Source organism: Neofelis nebulosa, chromosome 10 (genome assembly GCF_028018385.1).
Source record: "Neofelis nebulosa isolate mNeoNeb1 chromosome 10, mNeoNeb1.pri, whole genome shotgun sequence".
Lineage (NCBI taxonomy): Eukaryota > Metazoa > Chordata > Mammalia > Carnivora > Felidae > Neofelis > Neofelis nebulosa.
In genome coordinates, this window is record NC_080791.1 from 86903479 (window position 1) to 86931281 (window position 27803).

General features: G+C 34.8%; 1 protein-coding gene across 1 annotated transcript in view; it reads right to left on the reverse strand.

Annotated features, from left to right (window-relative positions):
* Positions 1-27803, reverse strand: part of CCDC73 (coiled-coil domain containing 73) — a 127195-nt gene that overhangs the window by 44844 nt on the left and 54548 nt on the right. Inside the window, exons 6-8 of the mRNA XM_058688564.1 lie at positions 23581-23619; positions 13334-13469; positions 12553-12632 (exon numbers count right to left, since the gene is read on the reverse strand). Coding sequence (XP_058544547.1) covers positions 12553-12632; positions 13334-13469; positions 23581-23619 — 255 coding nt within the window. The remainder of the gene's footprint in view (positions 1-12552; positions 12633-13333; positions 13470-23580; positions 23620-27803) is intronic.

Consider the following 27803-nt stretch of genomic DNA (forward strand, 5'->3'; position numbering starts at 1 on the left):
TTGCTCACTCTCTATCAAAAATAAATAAACATTTAAAAAAATTAGGAGATTAATTCAAAGAAAAATATCTGTTAGAGGACCTTAAAGTTTTAATCTCAATTCAGATTTACAGGATATTTGGCTAATTTTTATATTGTTACTCAGTATTTAGTCAAATATCATCTGAATGTTAAAAGCAAATCTTTTGGGGCATCTAAGTGGCTCAGTCGGTTAAGCACCCAACTCTTAATTTCCACTCGTGTCATGATCCCAGGGTCATGGGATCAAACCCCAGGTCAGGCTCCCTGCCAAGTGTGTAGCCTGCCTGAGATTCCCTCTCCCTCCCTCTGCCCTTCTCCCTGCTTGCGCCCTCCCTCTCTCTCTGAAATAAAAATTAAATAAAATTAAATAAATACAAAATAAAAACAAATCTTTTGTGCTCAATTGATTCTTTTTAAAAAAGCCACCAATAATACTGGATTTAAAATAAGGTACATCTTTACAAAATGGTGTTTTCAAAAACTTGCTTTCAAGCTGCTTTTTTTGGTGCACTAAAATGATAATTTTTAAAATTTGCAACAATTTTTTAACTTTTAATTTTTTATATTGTATTTTCCTAAAGCAAGACACACTTATAAGAAGTAAACAAACATTCTAATAACTTAGAAAGTAAATTATTGGATGCCTTTTAATGCTAGTTTCACACTAATGATCTAGTCTAGTTTTACTCCTAAGACACAACGTTCTACTGATAAAAGTATAATTAAACTGAAGTGTATGTCACTAAAACTTATATTCACATGAAGTGGCTTACAATTATCTGAATTAATAAAGGAAAATCCTTTTTCTACAAATTATTTCTTCTGTCAAGGTTATAAAGTGCAACAAACTCCTATGGCTTTCTACGCTTTTCAACTGAAAACATAGAGCTGTTGTAATTAGCTAAGTTTTATAGGAGATACTCTAAAATGCATCAATTCCTATTACAATAATTGTTCTGAAACAAGAAAGTGGGAAAGGGGAGGGTAAGAGTGAAAATCCAGTATATGGCTGACAAAAGTAAAAGCTAATCATTTCTTATGTCTTTCTTTTTCTTATATTAATTACTTAATCTTAAGAACATAATAAATTAAAATCAGAGACCTCCACGAAATGATTTTCCACTGAAAATATGCTTTTGATTTTATAGCCCTTATAGCTTTTAAATATCCTGAACTTTTAGTACATTGTCTGTTTTCTAACCATTTTATTCAAAGCTGTTAGCACAGCGAATAAACAGCACAAGCTTTGATCTCATTAAATTACAACTTATAGTTCCTAGAGTCATAAATATTGTGCTCTTTTTTCCTTTACCCCTCCTTTTCTGGTACAGGGTAGTCTGTTAAATATCACTATCTCCTTGAGTGCTCTGACGTTTACTCAGACAAATACCAGAGGTTATGAATGCTGCTCATAGATAGTATCAGGAATTCTTCATGATTGCCATAATAGTGAACCCAGCATTCAAAACTGTAATATCTAGTTTAATCTAACAGCTAAGTTTGGTCTATTTAACTTTGCTTCCCCCCCAAAAAAAAAATCCATCTCGTCACAAACCAATAGCTTAACTGTTCTAAATAAAATCATAAAACAGAATAAAAAAATAAAAATTATCTTTGGGAAAATGATTAAAAGTTTTAAGTAAGTGATATAGCCAATGTTACCAGACTTGATTAGCTTCTGAAAAAGAAAATAAAAAATGAAAAAGCTTTTCTGAAAGTTAAAAATTAAGACTACATAAAAAATACAAAATTCTTATACCTAGAATGTCTGAAATATTACAAATGGCTATTAAAATGTATTTTTAAATTTTTACTCTTTCAGCTACTCAGACTTAAAACTCTCAATGTAAAAAAAATCCTCTCACTTTACCCGTTTGTACACTCTCTCTTCCAAGAACTACTAGGTACAACAGCATGGTCACTGACTGTAATGCTCTCTAGAGAGATAGGCCACCACTGCAGGACACATCAGTACATTTAGTTAGCCCTGGTAGGGCTCCAAGACCTGGGAAAAATGGGTAAGTGTGCTCATGAGCAACACTACTCTACCTGTGCAAAGAAAGAGACATTCTCTTTAACCTAATCCGCCAATGGTTTTACAAGAGCCTCGTCACCATCTACAGGCCAGTCTTAAACTATATGTTAGAACTATACATTTGGGGCGCCTGGGTGGCGCAGTCGGTTAAGCGTCCGACTTCAGCCAGGTCATGATCTCGCGGTCCGTGAGTTCGAGCCCCGCGTCAGGCTCTGGGCTGATGGCTCGGAGCCTGGAGCCTGTTTCCGATTCTGTGTCTCCCTCTCTCTCTGCCCCTCCCCTGTTCATGCTCTGTCTCTCTCTGTCCCAAAAATAAATAAAAAACGTTGAAAAAAAAATTAAAAAAAAAAAAAATAGAACTATATTATTATGCTATAATGAAATATTTGTCCTTATTTAATGAAAAAAACGCATATAACTTAATACAGAAACTTATGAGGTATAATGTAGTAATGTAAATAATGTAAAAACTGAACAAAAGCATATGAATATTTTAATATAATCACTAAATTAATGTGATTAATCAATTAACTCACTGAGAAAAATATTAAAATATAAATGAATCAAAGAGACATCACCAAAAATGTGCTTATGCACAAGTAGTCAGTATTTAGTTATATTTATTTGCATTCGCAATTAATATTGACAAAAATGAATGGTCCTTTTAACAATCCTCTGATTTGAGACTACAAATTTTTAAATTACATATTTTCTCCTTATATTAAAAAAGCCATCTTTAATATTCTAGGATGTGACTGAAAATAAATGTTCTTTACATAAAAACTGTCTAGTTTTCTAGATAGACTTAAAACTTTCAAGGGCTAGGAACATACGCTTCTAATGTTTTATACTGAGCTACACTATGCGCTTCCTTTTTGATGCTTCAGGTATAAGGATAGAATCCAGGGAATATAAAACCATTTTCTTGGCTTATAAGAAAGTTATAAGACCAAAGAACTAGATACAATAGTGTTACAAATATTAATGGCCCTTGGGCTCTGATTTAGCATTTAGAATCCACTTCAATCTTTATTTTAAGTAATCCTGCTTTCCTTGAAATGATGCTAAAACAGAAAGTAACAAAATTTCCTGATTTCTTGAGTTATGCTTTAAACTATATGTTATTTATCTCACAGCACAAAACACTCCTCTTCAAAACTTAGGTCTGTCACTCTAGGCTTAGTTTTAATTTCAGTAAAATTAAAACTAAGTCCGTCAGTAAAAACGGAGGGCTTCTTATTTCCAGTCAAACAAGCAAGGAGTTTAAACTTCGTCCCGACAACTTTATCCTGACAACAAATAAAAGCTGAACAAACTGAAAATCAACAACTCTTCTTAGATCTGTCAGAGAAATGAGGTCATAAAGGAAACAGCTACCTCAATGATTGGAGAGACAGATGGGTGAATATGGAGAATTATAAACTACCAGAGCAGAAATCCACAAACAGAAACCTCTGCAAGAACTAATGCCAGTACAGGAAAAGCTGAACTGTGACTGACTGACTACCAGAGGCCCAGTGTGGAAAACCCTGAGAGTTAAAACAAAAAAAATTTAGGGGGACACAGTCATGGGGGAACCCCCCGCCCAAACACTTTTATGAATTTCACTTCCAAGTCTTCTCACAGTGAATATCAGAAAAAAATAATTCCTCCTGCTTCCAGGAGGAGGAGGGGAGAAGGAACCATTGTGAAATATGCCAGGGCATTCTGTTCTTCTAACAAGGGCTGACCTCAGGAGAAGCTACTGGACCTGAGCCTAAACTACCTAGGGAAAGGGTAATACCCAAATCCAGCCCCCTCCAACCATCCTGTACCACTCGAGAGAAAAAACTGAGAAGTACTGTGAAGTTCACAGTCCAGTAAACTGTATAGACCACTGCATCCAAAAACAGCAGATTACAAATCCTTCTCAAGCTTACATAGAACATTCACCAGTCTGGACTGTAAAACACACCTTCAAAAATTTAAAAGACAAAAATTATATAATGTCTGCTCTTAGACTACAATAAAATTAAACTAGAAATCAATAAATGGTAGCTTGAAAATACTTGGAGCTTAAACAGCACACTTCTGAATAACACATGGGTCAAAGAAGAAATCTCAGGAGAAATTTTAAAATATTTTAAGCTAAATGAAAATACAACTAAACAAAATTTGTGGAATGCAATGGAAGCAATGGTTACAGGGAAGTGGATAGCATTGAATGCAGATGTTAGAAAAGAAAAAATAACAAAATGTGGAAGGAACCAAAGTGTCCAATGACAGATGAATGGATAAAGATGTGATATATATACACAACGGAATATTAGTCAGCCATAAAAAGGATAACACCTTGCCATGTGCAAAAACACAATGGGCCTAGAAGGTATTATGCTAAGAGAAATATGTCAAAAGAGAAAGATAAATACCAGAAGATTTCACGTATATGTGGAATCTAAAAAAATAAATAAATAAAAAGCAGAAACAGACCCATAAATACTGAGAACAAACTAATGGTCACCAGAGGAGTCGGGTTAGGGTATGGACAAAATAGATGAAGGGGAGTAGGGGATGCAGGCTTCCAGTTTTGGAATAAATAAGTCACAGGGATAAAACATACGGCATAGCGAATATAGTCCATGGTCTTGTAGTAGCATTGTATGGTGACAGAGAGTAGCTACAGTTGTGGTGAGCAGAGCACAGTGTATAGACTTATTGAATCACTATGTTTTATACCTGAAACTAATGTAACATTATATGTCAAATACAATTTTATTTAAAGAAGAAAAAGAAAAAGAAAAAATCTAAAACATCTAAACTTAGGAAACTAGAAAAAGCAAAGTAAAATCAAAGTAAACACAATAAGTAATAAAAATTAGAGAGAAATAAATGAAAATGAAAATGAAAACAATACATCAATAGAGAAAATCAAGGAAACCAAAGGCTGATTCTTTGAAACAATCAATAAAATTGATAAACCTCCAGGGTGCCTGGGTGGCGCAGTCGGTTAAGCGTCCGACTTCAGCCAGGTCACGATCTCGCGGTCCGTGAGTTCGAGCCCCGCGTCAGGCTCTGGGCTGATGGCTCGGAGCCTGGAGCCTGTTTCCGATTCTGTGTCTCCCTCTCTCTCTGCCCCTCCCCTGTTCATGCTCTGTCTCTCTCTGTCCCAAAAAGAAAAAAAAAAAAAAAAAGAAAAAAAAAAAAGTTGAAAAAAAATTTTTTTTTAAAAATTGATAAACCTCCAACCAGGTTAAGAAAAAAAGGGACACAAATTACTAATATCAGAAATGAAAAATTGGACGTAACTATAGATCCCATGGACATTAAAGGGAAAAAAATTTTTAAATACTATAAACAACTCTATGCTCACAAGTTTGATAACCTAGATGAAATGGACTAATTCCTTGACACAATCTGCCAAAACTCACACAAGAAGAAATAGACAATTTAAATAGACCTAAATCCATTAAAGAAATTGCATCAATAAGAATCTTACAACAGAAAGGACCATGCCCAAATGGGTTCACTGGTGAATTCTACCAAACATTTAAGGAGGAAGTTATACCAATTCTGTATAATCTCTTTCAAAATATGGATATAGAAAGAATACTTTGAACTCATTCTACAAGGCCAGCATTATTCTAATAACAAAACAAGAATAGGACATTATAAGAAAACTACAGACTAGTATTTTTCATGAGCATAGATACAAAAATCCTCAACAAAATAACAGTAAATTAAATCCAACATTATATAAAAATTATTATATACCATGACCAAGTGGGATTTATCACAGTTATGCAAGGCTGGTTCAACATTCAAAAATTAATGTAATCCAGTATATCAACAGGCAAAAGAAAAAAATCACATGATATCAATAGATGTGGAAAAAGCATTTGATAAAATCCAACACCTACTTATGATAATAACTCTTAACAAACTGGGAATAGAGGGTAACCTCCTTGATAAAGAACTAGGAATAGAGGGGAACCAACTTGCTAAAGAACATCTAAAAAAAATCCTACAGATAACATCATACTTAATGATGAGAAACTTCACACTTTATGAACAAGCCAAGGATATCCCCTCTTACTAAAACTTTTCAACACCATACTGGAAGCCCTAGCTAGTGCAATAAGAAAAGGAAATTAAAAAAAAAAAAAGATACACAGATATAAGGAAGAAATAAAACTATCTTTGTTCACAGATGACATAATAGACTATGTAGAAAATGTGAAAGAATCAACAAAAACCTCCTGGAACTAATAAGTGATTATAATAAGGTTGTAGGATATAACATTAATATACAAAAGTCACTCACTTTCTGTACTGGAAAAACCTACAGTTCTTCCCTCTGGTACAGGGAAAAACCCAGTTCTTCCTCCTGTGTTTTTTTCCTGTGTGTCTCCTTTACACAGAACACTTCACTTCTGATGCTTCTGGTCACCAAGGGTTTGAGGGTGTTCCCCCCCTGCCAGGCCCCAGGCAATTCTCTGCAACATCAATTGAGTGTCCTACAATTTAATTCACTTCTGACACTATCTACTTGAAGGCTGTGTCAGATCCTGTAAGTGAAGAGCTCAGTCCCATAAGACAGCTCCCATCCACTTCAGATGCCAATCTCAAGGCCAGGTGTTTCTGACTAATTGACTATAAATAGAAGTTCCCACTATCCCCTCTTAGGTTCCATTAATTTGCCACACCAGCTCACAGAACTCAGAGAAATACTTAAGTTTACCAGTTTATTAACAGATGTGATAAAGGATATAGATGAATAGCCAGATGAAGATATCCAAAGTGCAAGATCTGGGAGGGTCCCAAGCATACGGGATTCTGCCCTGGTGGAGTTGAGGTGTGTCACCCTCCCTCTGAGATGGGCACTACTGGGATTTTATGGAGACTTCCTCATGAAGGCATGATCAATTGCTAATGCCATTTCCAGCCCCTCTTCCCTTTTTGGTGTAGAGGGAGGTGGGAAAGAAGCAGGGCTGAAAATTTTAAGCTTCTAATCATGGCTTGCTCTTTCTGGTCACCAGCCCCCATTCAGGAGCCCATCCAGAGTAACATTATTAGAACAAATGATGCACCTAGTGCTTTTATCACTTAGGAATTTATAAGGGTTTTAGCAGCCCAGTGTCAGGGGCAGGGTGAAAGACCAAATATTAGAACAAGAGATGTTTTGGGGCACCTGGATGGCTCAGTCGGTTAAGTGTTCAACTCTTTATCTCAACTCAGGTGTTGATCTCAGGGTCATGAGTTCTAGCCCCACACTGGGTTCCATGCTGGGTGTGAAGCCAACTTAGATAGATAGATAGATAGATAGATAGATAGATAGATAGATAGATAGATACAGAGAAATAGATGATATAGATACAGATATATCTTAAAACAAGAGATGTTGTTAGTGCTTTTATCACTTAGGAAATCACAAGTGATTGAAAATGGGAGTAGATAATATTTTCTATGATCTCACAATTTGCTATACACTAGCAATGAACAAATATAATTTGAAAATAAAAACATGTTACCATTTACATTAGTTAGTACCCCCCAAAATTAAATCTTTAGGTAAGAATCTAACAAACTATATAAAAGATCTATGTGAGAAGAAATACAAAACTCTGATGAAAGATATCAAAGAAGAACTAAACAAATGGAGAGATATTCCACATTCATGAATAGGGAAACCCAGTATTTTCAAGATGTCAGTTCTTCCTAACTTGATCTTAGATTCATTACAATCTAAATCAAAACCTCAGCAAGTTACTTTGTGAGTGTCAGCAAAGTGATTCTATGGAGAGACAAAAGACCCAGAATAGCTAATTCAAAATAAAGTCAAGGACCTTCAGTGCCCAACTCTACGACTTACTATAAAGCTACAGTAATCAATACAGTGTGGTATTGGTGAAAGAATGGACAATTAGATCAGTGGAACAGAAATGAGAGCCCAGGAAAAAACCCACTGATAGTTGACATGGAAGCAAAAGTAATCTTTTCAACAAATAGTGATGGAACAACTGGACATTCACATGCAAAAAAAAACAAAAAACAAAAAAACAAAAAAACAAAAAAACACAACAACAAAAGCACAACTATAGACCAAGACCTTAGATCCTTCACAAATTAACTCAAATGGATCACAGACCAAAATGTAAAATGCAAAACTATAAAGCTGCTAGAAAATAAGACAGATAGAGAAAATCCAGCTGACACTGTGTATGGCAATGACTTTTTAGGTACAATGCCAAAGTTAAAATCCACATACTCAAAAAATTGATAAGCTGCACTTCATTAAAATTAAAACCTTCTGCTCTCTCTTCTGCTTTGGATGTTTATCTCCAAAATATCAAGAACATGAGAAGTCAAACCACAGACTGGGAGAAAATATTTTATTTATTTAGTTAGTTAGTTAGTTAGTTTTAATGTTTATTTTTGAGAGAAGCAGTGCAAACAGGGGACAGGCAGAGAAAGAGAGGGAGATACAGAATCTGAAGCAGGCTCCAGGCACCAAGCGGTCACCACAGTGCCCCATGTGGGGTTTGAACCCATGAACCGTGAGATTCAGACGCTTAACAACTGAGCTACCCAGGCATCCCTGGGAGAAAGTACTTTAAAAAGATACATCTGATAAAAGACTGTTATCCAAATTATACACGGAACTCCTAAAAGCCAACAATAAATGAACAACCAAATTAAAAAATGGATAAAAGGTCTGAACAGCCACCTCACCAAAGAAGATATACAGATGGGAGGTAAACATATAAAAAGATGCTCAACATCATATGTCATTAGGGAATTATAAATAAGAACAACAGAGAGATACCACCACACAACCATGTAGAATGTGCAATTGCTGGTGGACATGCAAAATGATATAGTCACTTTGGAATATGGTTTGGCAGGTTCTACAAAATGAAACATACTCTTATCATACAATCCAAACAATCATGCTCCTTTGTATTAATCCAAAAAAGTTTTAAACACGTGCACACAAAATCTGTACACAGATATTTATAGTAGCTTTATTCATAACTGCCAAAAGTTGCAAGCGACCAAAATGTCCTTCAACAGGAGGATGGATAGTTTGCGGTCCATCTAGCCAATGGAATATTATTCAGTACTAAAAAAAATAAAAATAAAAAAAATAAAAGAGCTACCACGCCATGAAAAGACATTAGACAAAACTTAATGCACACTACTAATAAAGCCAATCTGAAAAGGCTACATTCTGTATGATTCCAACTCTATAACAGTTTGGAAAAGGCAACACTATAGTGATAGTAGGAAGATTAGTGGTTGCCAAGGGTTATAGGAAGGGACAGATGAAAAAACAGAGCATAGAGGATTTTCAGGGCAGTAAAACTACTCTGTATGATACTACAATGGTGGTTACAGGTCATTAAACATTTGTCCAAATCCAGATAAAGTACAAAACCAAGAGTGAATCCTAATGTAAATAATGGAATTTGGATGATACTGATGTGTCAATGTAGGTGCATCAATTGTGACAAATGCACCATTCTGGTATAGGATGTTGACAGTGAGAGAGACTGTACATGTGTGGGTCAAGGAGTATATGAGAACTCTCTATACTTTCCATTAAATTTTGCTATGAAGCTAAAAATGCTCTAAAAAAATAAAATTCATTTTATTTTTTTTAGAGAGAGAGAGCATGTGCATACCAGCAGGAGAAGAGCAGAGAGAGAGAGGGAGAGAATTGCAAGCAGGCTCCACACTCAGCACGGAGCCCAGGGCAGGGCTCAAGCTTACAACCATGAAATCATGACCTGATCTGAAATTAAGAGTCAAGCTTAACAGGCTGAGCCACCCAGGCACCCCTTTAAAAAATAAAGTTTATTAATTTAAATCAATAAATAAAAATAGTGAAATTTAATGTATACATATAGCTATAAATGCTTGGGGTATTTTTCTTCCCTTTTAAAAGCAGAATCCATTTAAAACCGAGATGAAACACTGACCCAGGGGCACCAGTCGGTTGAGCGTCCGACTTCCGCCCAGGTGATGATCTCATGGTTCGTGAGTTCAAGCCCCACGTTGGGCTCCGTGCTGACAGCTCGGAGCCTGGAGCTTGCTTCGCATTCTGTGTCTCCCTGTCTCTCTGGCTCTCCCCAGCTCATGTTCACACTCTATCTCCGTCAAAAATAAATAAACTTAAAAAAATAACAACAACAACACTGACCCAAAATTTAAAATTTCCTCAAAAGTGATGAAGTATCTGGATAATATCATGCATATTCATTTATTTATTGAGTCCAAAATATGTACTGCAAAAATGATTTATTGAGGTTTGGGGTATAATCCTTGTAAAAAAGAAATTTCTTTGTACTAAATCAACCAATCAGCTTATACAGAAACTGAATTGGGGAGCTTGGCCTCACTAATGTTAACACTCTGACCAAGTGTATAATCAGTATCCCAACAAGAAACAGATGGTACACATAAATTAGGATAATTTGAAGATGATTTATTCACAAAACTGTAGACACAATATAAAGGAACCATAAAATATGGCGCAAGTTCTAGGGGCCAGAAGCAATGGAGATGTCACTACACTGGACCCAAAAAACAACAAAAAGGTAAGTTACTGGAACCCAGAAAGAGAGCATTACACAGAGTAGGCCAGTTTGAGAGAACTAGTGATATACTGAGGGACAAGGCCACACTAAAGTGACCTCACATAGAGGGAATTCCCTCTAATTCACTCTCTTTCCTCCTATCTCCTGTCCAGGCTGCTTTCCACTGGCCTAACTCAACAGGAAGCCAGAAGATATGGGAACACTGATGGAATGCACATAGGTAAGCCTTACAAGGAGAAAAGGATGGATACATCTGAATCTGGAGGGACAAATGGAAGGTATTTTGCACATTGATAAATAATTACAAAGTGTAACTTACTAGTAAATATTTAAGTGACACTCAGTAAATGTTAGTTTAGAGCATTTACTGAGCATCAGTAAAGATAGGTATCTCTCTCTCTCTCTACACACACACACACACACACACACACACACACACACACACACAATATAATACTCTCAGGGATAGGGAGGTGGTCCAAAGTGGCATTACTTCAGATGCTTTGAAGGCAGTAGGGAAAGGAAACAAGAGGTCATTTGCTGAGAAAATAAGAATAAGGCCTTCCTACTTCTCCCTCCTCTCATACCAGTCTTACCTTGTATGAGTGAAGGTATTTTTAGTTGCAAATAATGGAAAATTAAACTGGTCCAAACCAAACTAACTTAAATAATAATGGGGATTTATTGATTCACATAACTGAAAAGTCTAGAGGTACAGAATGGTAGGGTTGGTGGATCCAAGGACTCAAAAATGTCATCAAAGAACAGGTTTCTTTACTTCACACCAATCTGACATCCACATTGTCAGGTTCCTCCTTTTTGGTTTCTCATGGAGAGAAATGACTGAGAGCCACAGTGAGGGTTACATTCTTATTGGTTTATAGCCACTAGCTAAGGTCATCTGTCCACTTCTGAGCCAATGACTGTGATATGAGGAATAAAATATGTTTATGGCTTTATGCCAATTTAGAGTTCAATGTTCAAGTACTCCTTCACTCACGATACTCCAGCCATACCAGACTTCTCCAGTCCTTCACATATACTAAACTCTTTCCTATACCTAATCCTAGCCAAAAGTCTGAGAAGCTATTACTAAAAATCTTCCCTGTCTCAGGGCTTTTGCATATGCTATTCTCCTCGCCTGAAACATTTTTCTTTTCTCTCCCCTACCCCTTTACCACCAACATAATATATTCACCTATTATAATGTCATCACATCCTTTACTTTTTCTTCGTATCATTTATAACAGTTTTAAATTGATCTGTGTGATTATGTATTTTGTGTCTAATTCCTCCATTGGACTATAAACCTCAAAAAAGCAGCAAAATGTGTTATCTTCTTCAGACTTGTACCCGTAGTGCTACATTACATAGACCTGACACAATCAAATACTAAAGAATGAATGAATAAATGGTGCTGAGATTGACATATAGTAAATGTTTATTGGCTACTCATGTCACCATAAAAATGCATGCAACTGGTGAGAGTCAAACAATATTTTTTTAAGTTTATTTATTTTGAGAGAGAGAGCATGAGCAGGGGAAGGGCAGAGAGAGAGAGGGCAAGAGAATCCCAAACAGGCTCTGCACTGTCAGTGCGGCCCCAATGCAGGCCTTGAACTCACTCACAAACTGCAGGACTGGAGCTCACAAATCATGAGATCATGACCTGAGATGAAACCAACTGATGCTTAATCAGCTGAGCCACCCAGCCGCCCCAAGGAACAATATTTTGAATGGTTTAGAACAAACTCATTCATTACATTTACAGGAATCATAACTCATAGTTTATGAATCTATATTTAAAACATTTTATTTTTCTTACATCAAAAAATATCTACCCAACTTTTTCTAGTAATATTTCATAAAACTAATTATTTTACACTGTAATTCTAATACTATGAAACTGTATCAATCATACCTTCTTTAAACTGCATATTTCAGATTCTTGTTTTTTATTTAAAGCTGAAAGTCTGTTGTTTAATTGTATTGCTTCCTGTACTGCAATATGAAAAACATTTAGAAAAATATTATATTCAACATACATTTTAAGGAAAGTATCACTACAATGGACAGGGGAAGCAGCCTCAATGCAATATATATAATTATTATTGAACATAAATAATATTTATTAAAATGTTATTTACTATTACCAGTAGCAGATAATTTCAATTTCCTCATTATAAGTAAGCCCATTTAATCACTCCTATTAAAACTATAAGTTTAGGGGCACCTGGGTGGCTCAGTCGGTTGAGCGTCCGACTTCAGCTCCGGTCACGATCTCACGGTTTGTGGGTTCGAGCCCCGCGTCAGGCTCTGGGCTGATGGCTCAGAGCCTGGAGCCTGCTTCCGATTCTGTGTCTCCCTCTCTCTCTGCCCCTCCCCCATTCATGCTCTGTCTCTCTCTGTCTCAAAAATAAACATTAAAAAAAATTTTTTTTAAAAACTATAAGTTTAGGGGCTCAGTTGGTTGAGCTTCCTACTTCGGCTCAGGTCACGATCTCACCGTCTGTGAGTTCGAGCCCCGCGTCGGGCTCTGTGCTGACAGCTCAGAGCCTGGAGCCTGCTTCGGATTCTGTGTCTCCCTCTCTCTCTAACCCTCCCCTGCTCATGCTCTGTCTCTGTCTCAAAAATAAAATAAAACATTAAAAAAAATTTTTTTTAATAATAAAAAAAAAAAGTTTAAATAAGGTAACACCTACCATTTTGTTCTAATTTTCCATGATTCTCTTTTACCAATCCAAATTGACCTGTTATTGTGGCATAATATTTCTCAATTTCATTCAGTTGCTTCTGATGATCTTCTTTAGCCAGAAGATGTAACTGGATTTTTTGTTCCTATTTTGAAGTTATTTTAAATGTTATAAACCTATAATACACCCACATATATATACATATATATATGTATATATATGTGTGTATATATATATATACACACATATATATATATACACATGTTTAAACATACATAAAAATGTACTGTTTTTAGTAACTATTGTTATGAAATAGGCCATGAAAAAGTGCTGAGAACACAACAAGGAGGAAATGTTAGGAGATATTTCTAAACCTGTGTAAAATTAAAGCACATTTTTTTTTCTTGTAACAAAATGGTCACTTAAATTTATGCTGCCCCTATTTACGATTTCTTTTTTAAAAAGCAACTGGTTTCACTTATAGAAAAGATAATCAGTCCAAGCCAGCACTAAGCAAAATCACGAGAATATTAAAGTAATACTCTTTATAATTAAGGAAAAGAATTTGTTTTTCTAAATTTGGGGGCATAATTATGAGTGCATTATCAAAACTCAAGTATTTTTAATTTTAATGAGTATAGCACCTTCTCACTGCATTAAAAAATTGAATGATGAGGAGAGTCTGGGTGGTTCAGTTGGTTGAGTGTCTGACTCTTGGATTTGGTTCAGGTCATGATCTCACAGTTCGTGAGTTTGAGTCCCACGTAGGGCTCGTGCTGATGGTATGTGACCTGCTTGGGATTCTCTATCTGCCTCTCTCTCTCTCTCTCAAAACTAAACTTTAAAAATTGAATGATGAGGATAATATCTATCAGAGGTAGGGAGGCAATACAGTATAGTAGAAAGTCTACTTAGCTGAGAGACACAATTGGCAAAAATTGGACCCAAGGTATAATATGGGCCTTTACTACTTTCAGCTAAAGATTGTTTTGTCACACTTAGAAATATGACTTTAAATTTTAAAAAGAGGGATTGCCTGGCTGGCTGGCTCAGTCAGTAGAGCATATGCCTCTTAATCTCAGAGTTGTGAGTTCAAGCCCCACATTGGGTGTGGAGTCTACTAAAAAAAAAAAAAAAGTCATTAATAAATTTTAAAAAGAAATATAAGGTTAATAGAATGAATAACATTTTTTAAAGGTTTTGATCTTGACTTGGTACTAGTAGACTCACTGATTGGTTTCACAACTTTCCTTCATTTATGTCACATGCTTCAGCACCTATGATGATAAGCAGTGATAAAAACCAGTGTATGTCTATGGACGACACTCAGTAATTGTTTTATGAGTGAATTGTTGTTGTCCTCTGGGGCTCCAACAGTGAAAATTCGTTAGATATACCTGGCCAGTAGCTGTTTCCCCTATCCAATATTATCACAATTTCAAGTATTTACTTCAAATATTTCTTCCTCATTATAATCTAGGAGGATTAAAATTTGCAGGTTCTCTTCTCCCCTAGTGAAGTGAAGGGCATATTGCTCAAAATAAACCAACTGATTTCTACCTTTTTGGAATCTGAAACTCGAGCAAAAAGGACTATAAAACTAAAGTTTAGCAGTGATCCTATCCAGCTGATAAGACTTCTGTCCTGGGTTCCTACATCCTGCTTCACAAACTCTGGAATTTCCCTGATCCCTGCTCTTTCTCAAACCCATTCTTCACTCTCTGATTGATTATGAATGCCTCCACTAAATTCTCTTTCGCATAAAATAAAGAGCCATTTCCTACTGCTTTAAAATCAAAGTACAGGCAGTATAGTAGTCAAAAGCTAGTTGGCCTGTGTTTAAATCCTGCCTCTGTAATTTAGTTGCTGTGTGACCTTGGGAAATCTACCCTATCTTTAAAATAAAGATTCTAAAAGTATCTCCCAGAGAGGATTGCTGTGAGGATAAAATGAAATAATACAAATAAAACACAAAGAACGCCTGTCACTGAATAAGTACAATATGTTTTGTTATTACTCCTTAACCAATAAAAGTGCCTTCAATAGTTTTATTTGGAATAATGTTAGCCCTCATATTAATAGAGAATACATACATAAGTTGTACCTAACTATATTATCTTGGCAAATTTGATAATAATCTTAACTTTTTCAAAGATACTTTTTAATGATTTAAAAAAAATTTTTTTTAATGTTTATTTATTTTTGAGAGAGACAGAGACAGAATGCAAGTAGGTTAGGGGCAGAGAGAGAGGGAGACACAGAATCTGAAGCAGGCTCCAGGCTCTGAGCTGTCAGCACTGAGTCCAATGTGGGGCTCAAACTCATGAGTTGTGACATCATGACCTGACCTGAAGTCAGACGCTCAACCGACTGAGCCACCCAGGCACCCCACTTTTTAATGATTTTAAGCAAAGTGATAATATCATTGGTAATGATCACAACGGATCAATTGAAAGTTTCTTATGCACTTCTATGGGCTCTTCAAATTCACTATGGAGTCATCTGAATTAATCACATAGCATTTATTAACGCAAAAAGCTGACAAGTATACTTACCCCAGAGATCTTATGTCTATCTGGGTAGTTACTATGATTAATAACTAAATAATGAACAATAATAAACCAAATTCCATTCCTCTAAAATATCACTTAATTGGGGCCCCTGGGTGGTTCAGTCAGTTAAGCATCTGACTTCGGCTCAGGTCATGATCTCATGGTTTGTGAGTTCGAGCCCTGCATTGGGCTCTGTGCTGACAGCTCAGAGCCTGGAGCCTGCTAAAGATTCTGTGTATCTCTCTCTCTCTGCCCCTCCCCCACTTGGGATCTGTTTCTTCTCTCTCTCTCTCTCTCTCAAAAAAAAAAAAACATTAAAAAAAAATTTTTTTAAAGACACCACTTAATTCTCTAATGTAGAGAATTATATTTGCTTTCAGAAGATGGGTAGAAACCTAATACAATTTCACTAAAATTAGTCTAAAAGCATTATTTTAATTCAAGGAATTTTTCTTTAAGTTTTTACTTTAATTCCAGTTAGTTAACATACAGTGTAACATTAGTTTCAGGTGTACAGTACAGTCACTCAACAATTCCATACATCACCTGATGCTCATCACAAGTGCATGCCTTAATCCATATCACTATTTCACCCATCCGCCCTACCCACCTCCCATCTTGTAACCATCAATTTGTTCTCTATAGTTAAGAGTCAGTTTTTTGGTTTGTCTTTTTCCTATGTTCATTTTATTTCTTAAATTCCACATATGAGTGAAATCATATAGTATTTGTCTTTTTCTGGCTTATTTTGCTTAGCATTATATTCCCTAGCTCCATTCATGTTGTTGGAAATGGTAAGATTTCATTCTTTCTTACGACTGAATAATATTCCACTGTGTGTATACACACAGACACATAAATATATACACACACACACACATTTTTATTTATCCATTCACCTATTGGTAGACATTTGGGTTACTTCCATAATTTGGCTATTATAAATAATGCTGCTATAAATATACAGGTGCATATTTCCCTTTGACTTTGGGGGATAAATAGCCAGTAGTGCAATTGCTGGGTCATACAGTAGTTCTCTTTTTAACTTTTGAGGAACCTCTGTACTCTTTTCCACAGTGGCTACACCAGTTTGCATTCCCACCAACAGTGCATGAGTGTTCCCTTTTCACCACATCCTCACCAACACTTGTTTCCTTTGTTTTTGATTTTAGCCATTCTGACAGGTGTGAGTTGATATCACTGTAACTAGCATTTCTCTGATGATGAGTGATGCTGAGCATCTTTTCATGTGTCTGTTGGCCTTCTAAATATCCTCTTTGGAGAAATGTCTGTTCATGTCTTCTGCCCATTTTTTAATTGGATTATTTGGTTTTTGAGTATTGAGATTTAGAAGTTCTTTATGAATTTTGGATACTCACCCTTTATCAGATGTATCATTTGCAAATATCTTCTCCCATTCTGTAGGATGCCTTTTAGTTTTGTTGATTGTTTCCTTTGTTGTGCAGAAGTACTTTTATTTTGATGTAGTCCCAATAGTTTATTTTTGCTTTTATTTCTCTTGCCTCAGGAGACAGATCTAAAAAAAATGTTGCTACAGCTGGTATCAGAGAAATTACTGCCTGTGGTCTCCTCTAGGATTCTTATGGTTTCAAGTCTCACATTCAAGTCTTTAATCCATTTTGAATTTATTTTTGTGTATGGTGTAAGAAAGTGATTCATTTCTTTCTTTTACATGTTGTACAGATTTCGGAACACCATTTGCTGAAGAAACTGTCCTTTTCCCATTTTCCCTTTTATGCCAGTAACATACTGTTTTGAGTACTACTGCTTTGTAATAAAACTTAAAGTCTGGAATTGTGATGCATCCGGCTTTTTCTTTTTCAAAATTGCTTTGGCTATTCAGGGTTTTCTGTGGTTCCATACACGTTTATAATTATTTGTTCTAGTTCTGTGAAAAATGCTGTTGGTATTTTGATAGGGTTACATTAAATCTGTAGACTTCTTTGGATAGTATAGACATTTTAATAAAATTTGTTCTGGGGTATCTGGGTGGCTCAGTTGGTTAAGTATCTGACTTTGGCTCAGGTCATGATTTCATTGTTCATGGGTTCGAGCCCTGCATTGGACTCTGCACTGACAGCTCAGAGCCTGGAGCCTGCTCTCTATTCTGTGTCTCCCACCCTCCCTCCCTCAAAAATAAGTAAACGTTACGTATTTCTTCTTCTAATCCATGACCACGGAAATGTTTTTCCATTTCTTTGTGTCATCTTCAATTCCATTTATCAGTGTTTTATAGTTTTCAGAGTATAAGTCTTTCATCTCTTTGGTTGGGTTTGTTCCTAGGGATCTTATTATTATTTGTGCAATTGTAAATGGGGTTGTTTTCTTAATTTCTTTCTGCTGCTTCATTATTGGTATATAGAAATGCAACACACATTGATTTTCTATTTTGTGACTTTACTGAATTCATTTATCAGTTCTAGCAGATTTTTGGTGGAGTCTTTCAAGTTTCTACATATGGTACCCTGTCATATGCAAATAGTGACGGTTTTACTCCTTCCTTACCAATCTGGATGCCTTTTCTTTTTGTTGTCTGACTGCTGTGGCTAGGACATCCCACACTATGTTGAAGCAAAGTAGTGAGAGTGGACATCCTTGTCTTGTTCTTGACCTTAGGGGGAAAGCTCTCAGTTTTTCCCCATTGAGGATGATGTTAGCTGTGGGTTTTTCATATATGGTCTTTAATATGTTTAGATATCTCTTTAAGGCTAACTGTTGAAGTTTTTTTTTTTTTTATCATGAATGGATATTATACTTTGTCAAATGCTTTTTCTGCATCTATTGAAATGGTCATTATCCTTTCCCTTACTGATGTATCATGTTGATTGATTTGCAAATATTAAACCACCCTTGCAATGCAGGAATAAATCCCACTTGATCATGGTGAATGATTTTTTTTAATGTATTGTTGAATTCAGTTTGCTAATATTTCATTGATTTTTGCATCTGTGTTCATGAGGGATATTGACCTCTAGTCATCTTTTTTTGTGGTGTCTTTATCTGGTTTTGGTATCAGAATAAGGCTGGCTTCATAGAATGAATCTGAAAGTATTCCTTCCTTTTCTATTTTCTGAAATAGTTTGAAAATAGGTATTAACTTTCCTCTAAATATTTGGTAGAATTCACCTGTGAAGCCATCTAGTGCTGGACTTTTGTCTGTTCAGAGTTTAATTACTTATTCAATTCATTTGCTGGTTATTAATCTATTCAAATTTTCTATTTCTGATTTAAATGTTTTGGTAGTTTATATGTTTCTATGAATTTGTCCATTTCTTCTAGGGTGGCACATAGTTTTTCATAATATCTAATTGTATTTCTGCGGTGTTGGTTGTCACTTCTCATCTCATTTGTGGTTTTATGAGTCCTTTCTCTTTTTTTCTTGATAGGTCTAGCTAGAGGTCTATCAATTTTATTGATTCTTTTCACAGAACCAGTTTCTGATTTCATTGATCTGTTTTATTGTTTTTTGTTTGTTTTTAGTTTCTAGATCATTTATTTCTGTTCTAAAATTTATTACTTCCTTCATTCTGCTGGTTTCAGGTTTTGTTTGTTCTTTTTCTAGCTTCTTTAGGTATGAGGTTAGGTTGTTTGAGATTTTTGTTTCTTGAGGTAGTCCTGTATTGCTATAAACTTCCCTCTTGGAACTGCTTTTGCTGCATCCAAAAGGTTTCTGACCATTGTATTTTCATTTTCATTTGTTTCCATGTACTTTTTAATTTCTTATTGACCCATTAATTGTTTAGTATCATGGTATTTAACCTCCATGTATTTGTGGTCTTTCCAGATTTTTTTCTTGTGGTTGACTTTTAGTTTCATAGCATTGTTGACCAGGAATTTTTCAATTTTTCAGTTTAGATCTATTTTTATATAGCCTTTATGACTACTGTCCACTACATAATATAGGTTTCCTCAATCTTTCAGTTAAAAATAGGCTGTCAATGCCTGCAAAGATTAACAATCCTGATAACTAAAACTAGAGCAAAGATTAAAGTGATTTCATAGGTTTGCTCTACATAAAATAATTTGTGATATACTCTAATCCAACATCCTTTGCTTGAAGCCAAAGTCAATTCAAGTAAAATGCAGTTTCATTTGTTTGCATGACGTAATTTCCAAATATATTAGCCTATTCAGTTGCTGTGATAAATACTATAAAGACTTTCAAATTACATGAGCACCTACAGCTCATTAGCCCACACAGGCCCATATGGGACTGTTCATATGAACCTAGTTGGCTGCTCTGATTTAGTTTTGACAATCAGATGAAGAAACCAGTTGTCAAGTTTGTCACTAATTGCATGCCAGCAAATAGCTTAAATTCTTTGGGAAGCAACAACACAAACAGATTGGTGACACTTGCATGAGAAACCCAAGAATAGAATTACTCTGTTTAAAGACTAATATAAATAACTTTATAGTCTTATTATTAAAACTTTAGGGGCGCCTGGGTGGCTCAGTCGGTTAAGCATCCAACTTCGGCTGAGGTCATGATCTTGCGGTTTGTGAGTTCAAGCCCCGTGTCGGGCTCTGTGCTGACAGCTCAGAACCTGAAGCCTGTTTCAGATTCTGTGTCTCCCTCTCTCTCTGACCCTCCCCTGTTCATGCTCTGTCTCTCTCTGTCTCAAAAATAAATAAGCGTTAAAAAAAAAATTAAAAAAAAAACTTTAATATTACACATGATATAATAAATAAAGATAATTTTATTGAGATGATTAAGAAATAGTTAAGAACATACTGTTTTTGTTTTTTGGGTTTTTTTTAACTTTGTGAATTGATTCAAGCTATTTTCTTCTTTAACACAATTTTACTACTAAATGCAAGGACTGTGTCCCTAAGAAAATGTTAGGATTCATTGCTTTCCAAATACAAACTTAAATTTTAACAAACTTAATCTATGAATATCAAGATTAGAGGAAAAAAAGACAGCTCCTGCATAATTAAGAGCATGTGTGCGTGTGTGGTCTAAAAGATTACTTTGAAGCCTCAAGACATTTAAAATAGGAATAATTAAAAAATAGTATTTATACAACTGTCTTTACTAATTACAACTTTTTACAACTATATTTACTAATTAAAAGCATAATTGCTCATTTTCCCCCTTTCTTATTTCCTTATGAAGACCAACTTGAAAACCTTTATAAAAACAATTTCCCTTAAAATAATTAACTTTAAGTTAATTTTAGGGAAAAAGATAAAAACACAAAAATAAACTTCATACATTCTTCAAAACTATTTTGCAACTTACCTTTCAATTTCTTCAATATGAACCCAAAATAAATCAATTTGGGGTTATAAAACTCATTTTTTAAACATTTTAAAAGATATTTTTACCTTTTTTAGTCACAAAGAGAAGGTATATACTACTTTAAAAAACTAACTTAGGGGTGCCTGGGTGGCTCAGTCAGTTGAGCGTCTGACTTCAGCTCAGGTCACGGTATCACAGTTTGTGAGTTCAAGCCCCGCGTCGGGCTCTGTGCTGACAGCTCAGAGCTTGGAGCCTGCTTCAGATTCTGTGTCTCCTCTCTCTGTCCCTCCCCTGCTCATGCTGTCTCTCTCTCTCTCAAAAATAAATAAACATGAAAAAAAAACTAACTTAAAGTTACAATACTTTGTGTGTACAGATATACATAATATTTATAATTTTTCCAGATAAGTCTTCATTCTAAAAACATTCTACTATAAAAGAAAAAAATGTAGTAATTTTAAATCATATGAAACCTTCAGTATGTAAACTATAATTTAATAAAGAAAAAGAAATCTTTCTTATAAGTCTTTTCTTTAAAGGAAAGCAATACACAAAAAAATAAAACATAAATAAGAGCCAGCTAGATAAGTTCTTACTTCATTTACTAAGTCCTATTAGCTACTCGTTATACAACATAGTCACCTAACGATAAGAACACAACCGGAAAGATTTTCACCAATGATCAAATTACAATAACAGTTAATTTGATGTTCTACAGTTTACTTTTATTATTTTTTGTTGCATTCTTTCTATTCGTAATGATCAATGTGATCACTTGCTCCACAGAAGGCTAGGGTACTTGTAGAGATAGGTAAATCTTTTAATTCATAATTGTGTTGATTTATCTAGAGACATATCACCACCTCTACCACCTATACACAAATCAACTTATTGAATTCCTAAAAGAAATTACCACAGAGTTAAGTTACATAAAAGAAAAATGATTTGAATAAAATAAGATTAAGTTAATTACCGAATACAGTACTTCGAATACAGGTCATCTGAATCATATAAAAATAATGTAAAAAGAATAATGTAAGAATGCTTATAAAAAAAGATTATTTTAAACTCTTTAATCAATTATCTAAAATACATTTAATACTCTGCCAGAATGGACATAAAATATTAAATGTATGTATCAATATATAAAATTGCTTTAATGCAAAATTATTTAATGCTTTGAACTGTTAGAAAATAACATTATAACTATAACTCAAATATCATTTTAAAAGGTTCTTAAGAGGTTGTCATTCATATTCACAAAATACTCAGAAATTACTAAAAATTTGTTTCCATTTTTTCTAAGACTATAAGTATCTGATGAAATTTTCAAGTGGAATAAAATAAATACATTTTATGTTGCCTTTGATCTTTAACTTGTAGCCTTATCTCCCAGGTCAGAGTGCACATTATTCAATTTCACTATATTTTGTGTAAAACCACTGTAGCGTTGAAGATGACTTTCAGTACAAATGTCATGGTACTTAAAGCTAAACTGGAATCTAGTTTTTCAGCTTCTTAATTAAAATCATAGTTTAAAATAGTCTGACAATATTATCTTTATTCTTTCCAGTTGAACAGCGACAGAATTTTCACATCTTTTATTCAATCAAGCTTAGCAATCTTTCTATGCTTTTTTTTTATTTTCTAACACACCAAAAACATTTTCAAGAAGCAAAACAGTTACTTTATTTTTCTGTATTTAATAAGGAGTGATATCTCATTTCTTACTTCTCATATATATAACATATAAACCTTACTCAAAAATTACTTTACTTGCCTTACAGTCTGCTCCAAAGATGACAACTGAAATAGCATAAGCCTACCCAAAAGCCCTCAGAAGATTTCAGTGGATATGGGAGAATTTTGCTTAATCAAAAATACAGGAAAAAAGTCCTTCTGAATCAAAGAGGGATAGAGAGAGTATCAACTAAATATTCCATAAAATACTATGCTGTAAAAATACAAATATGAATTTTTAATATATAGAAGAGAAATATGTGAAAAACACTTGTTGAAGAGTAAAGAATGAGTACCATAGCCCAAGTGTTGTATTCAAATGTTACTTCATATTATTTTTTCAGGCAATCGTTAATAATTACGTTTGTATAAATATCTAGAAAAAATAATAAAATAAGAGGTTTTGTTATTCTTATTTCCTTGTTGTTTGATATTGAAATAAGACCTCTATCAGTAATCTGGAACTGGGTTAAATTTATTTTATAATATATAAACAATTTATGTAATCTGGAAATAAATTTGTGAAATACATTAATTTAAGCTATATTTGAAATTGTAATTCAGTTCTTTAAATGGGATATTAATATCCAATTGCAAATACTTTTTTTTACTATAAATGCCACATTTATATTGACAAAAATACAACACATATGATGTGCTAATCTGGAGAGTGGGTGTATATTCTATAATTTCCTTACCATTTCACTTACTTTCTTCTGTAAAGAATATTTAGAAACCTTGAAAAAACAAAGAGAAAATTCATTATAAATCTTTATCTATTATAAATTCTGCCTGAAATTAAAATTGTATGCCATTGGGTGCCTAGGTGGCTCAGTCAGTTAAGTGTCTGACTCTTGATTTTGGCTTAGGTCATGATCTCACAGTTGGTGAGATCAAGCCCCATGACAGGCTCTACACTGACAGTGCAGAGCCTGCTTGGAATTCTCTCTCTCCCTCTGTCCCTCCCCCACTCATACATCACTCTCTCTCTCTCAAAATAAATAAGTAAACTTTAAAAAAATAAAATAAATAAAACCGTATGCTATAAAATGTGGTGTTCATTTCCCATGCAGTATTTTTTTCTTAGGACATTTTTTTTCAAGATGATATTTACCATAGCTTTCTTCCTTAAAACAAAACCAATACATTCATTAATTATTCAACACATATTTATGGAACACTTACTATATACAAGCCACTTTCCTAGCACTCTGGGATACAGCACTGAACAAGACAAAGTCCCTACCCTTTAGAATTTGTCTAGTGGGGGTAATGGTGAGATAGTCAATAAAATATAAGTAAAAAGTACAGAAGTTAGAGAGTGACAACTCTGAAGAAAAATAAAGCAAGCAGGATAGCAACAGCATTTCTAGGAGAGTTTGCTTTTTAGTATCAGATCTTTGTTGAAAATCTGATAAAATGGAAAAGCATAGGGAAAAAGCTGTTTTAAAAAAAATCATCTCAGAAACCAGAAATAACAATCATTAATACTTTGGTACTTCAGTTATTTTGCTATGCATTTACACCTTAAAAGAGGGTGAGTGGGGAGTGGAATAACAATATATGAACTATTTTGTAGCCCATTTTTTCCTAATATATAACAAACACCTTTCTATGATGAATTAATCTACAACACAACTTTTTAATGGTTACATAGTATTCCACTTTACCAAATCACTCTCATTTTTGTAGGTTTACCCAGTTTACAGTTTTATGACACTACTATAAGATAAACATGCTTGTACTAAGAACCGTAGTTATGTATTTTAGCACAATAAATTCCAATAAGCAGAATTCCTAATATTTGTTCCTTTTTATAGACTTTTAACAATTCTTACATAGTCCTCTAGAATGTCTGACCAAGCTAAATTCCAACCAGCTGTGTATGAGTACTCATTTTCTTAAACTGTTTATATTTGTTAAATTTTAAGCAAAAATAAATTACTTCACATTTCCTATGAAATCAATTTTTTAGCATGCTGCCTTGAATAAGCTGATAATTTTATTTCTTTTTTTTTTTGGAAGAGGTTATGTGTGATTTATTTCTTCAACAAATATTGAATGCATACTATAATTAAATAATTAATGTACACATAGGGGGTATAATATTGAACCCCCCAAAAAAATCTCATCCAGCTTAAATTCTGGATATTGTAGAAAATAAGCAATACAAATAAGTTAAAATATAAGGTCTATTAAATATTGATAAGCTGTAAAGAAAAATAATAAATCAAGGAAAGAGATTACATGAGATACGCAAGAAAATTCTTTCTAGGTTGACATCTTTTGAGTCCAGATTTGACAGGAATGAGGAAGAGTATTTCGGCAAGTGCAAAGGCCCTAAGGTGGGGAAAACATCTGGTGTGTTCAAACCACAAGAAAGTGTGGCTGGAAGTGAATAAGAAAAGAGAAGAACAGCAATAGAGGAGTTCAGAGAAAAGTAGGAGTGGGGAGAGGGCCAATTCATTGTAGGTCTTGTAATGCAGGATATAGACTTAGGTTTTTATATTAAATGAGACAGGAAGACATTGAAAAGTTCTAAGCACAAGTATAACATAGCCTGACTTACTTTTTTAAAGGATCAGTCTGAGTGTTAACACTAACACGGAACAAAAGTGGAAGCAGGAAAACCAGTTAATAAGACACTGTGATAATCCAGATGAAAGAAGATAATGAAAGAGGACTAGGGTTTTAATAATGGATGTAGTAAGACGTCGCCAGAACTGGATATAATCTGAGGGAAATGTTGACAAATCTGCAACAGGAAAAAAAAGGAGTCATAAGGGGCGCCTGGCTGGCTCAGTCGGTTGAGCATCCAACTTCGGCTCAGGTTATGATCTCACAGCTCGTGAGTTCAAGCCCTGAGTCGGCTTCTGTGCTGACAGCTCGGAGCCTGTAGCCCACTTCGGATTCTGTGTCTCCCTCTCTCTCTGCCCCTAACCCACTCATATTCTGTCTCTGTCTCTCTCAAAAATAAAAAGTAAAAAAAAAAAATAAAAAAATAAAAAAATAAAAAATAAAAAAAAAAAGGAGACATAATTACTAAGGAAATAAAAGACAAAGAAGTTAGTTTTTAGGAGAGGAATATTTTCTATCATTTATTTATTTATTTTTATTTATTTTTAAATGTTTATTTTTGATAGAGAGAGAATGCGAGCAGGGGAGGGGCAGAGGGAGAGGAGACACAAAATCCAAAGCAGGCTCCAGGCTCTGAGCTGTCAGCACAGAACCTGATATGGGGCTTGAACTCACAGACAGGGAGATCATGACCTGAGCCGAAGCTGGATGCTTAACTGACTGAGCCACCCAGGCACCCTGGTAGGGGAATATTTTCTAAAACAAAAAAATCATGTTTATGATTTTGAACATACCATGTTTCATGTCAATCTAGGCTGGAGATACATATTTGAAAGTCTTGAACATACGTCCCATTTGAAAGTCTTGAACATACGTCCCATTTGAAAGACATGAGATGGGATGAGATCAGAGTATTTTTTAAGGCATTCCGACAAAAGAAAAGTAAAAGGATAGAAGTCATCTGGAAAGATAAGAGAGAAACACTTTCACTCTAACCCTGAATTTCGTATCTGCTAATGTGATAATTTTATATGGCAACTTAACTGAAACAAAAGACTATTTCTGAGTGTATCTGTGAGGGTGTTTCTGGATGAGATCAGCATTTGAAGCAATGGAATCATTAGACTATCGCACTTCTCTGCTTCCATAATTGGGTGACTCAATTCCTCATAATAAATTTCTCCCAATATATATATATGCTATTGGCTCTGTTTCACTGAAGAACCCTAACACAGCTACCATCTGCTAAAGATAAAAGCCATACATCTAGAGCAAATTTACAAAATTCTTTCTGGTCACTATTCTTCAAACATTAATTCTTTCTGAATCATGATTCATAGCTCTGTTTTATCAACATCTCTAGAGCACTTTCCACCTTAAAAAGCTACCACATAGTTGTGTTCCAATGAAACATAAGTAGAATTTGAAAGCAATATAATTAGGCTGACATGAAATCTTTTTATGCAGGCTACATATATGTATGATTTTTTTCATGTTAAAATTACACTGAATTGGGGGCGCCTGGGTGGCTCAGCCAGTTAAGCATCCAACCTCAGCCCAGGTCATGATCTCACGTTCGAGCCCCGCATCAGGCTCTGTCTGTGCTGACAGCTCGGAGCCTGGAGCCTGCTTCAGATTCTGTGTCTCCCTCTCTCTGCCCTTCCCCCGCTTGTGCTCTGTCTCTCTCTCTCAAGAATAAATAAACATTAAAAATAGTTTTTTTTTTTAAAAATTACACTGAACTGGATTATAGTATCAGATACAGACACATTTCTAATACAGGAACTATACTGACACTAATTATTAACTACAGAAGCCAATTTCAAAGACAGAGTACAAATGTTTTGCTATTATAGTTATCCCTTACTTTATAGAAAATATCATGAGAAACTGACTGTAAAGTACCTTTCTTTACAGCACACCTTATTTTCCCATTAATTTTCCATTAACTGGCTTTATGTTACTTGGGAATAAAGTCCCTCAAAACTATGTTAAAAAGTATTTAACCTTTCCCCTTTTCCTGAACAATTCAGTCCTAAGTCAATGGGGGTAGAGTAGGGCAAGATAGGTATCCATGGGAAAGGGGTGAACAGGTCGTAGTAGCAGCATTCCAGAACACGGTATCAGGCCTGAATGGGGAAGACAATCCCAACTGAGGGAAATCTATTGTGAGGAATCAGAAGCTGAGTAGGGTACTATTTGTAGATGACATGATACTATATACAGAAAGCCCTAAGGGGCTGGCTCAGTCCAAAGACCATGCGACTCTTGATCTCAGGGTCACAAGTTCGAGCCCCATGTTGGGTGCAGAGATTACTGAAGAAAAAAAAAAAGAAATAAAAGA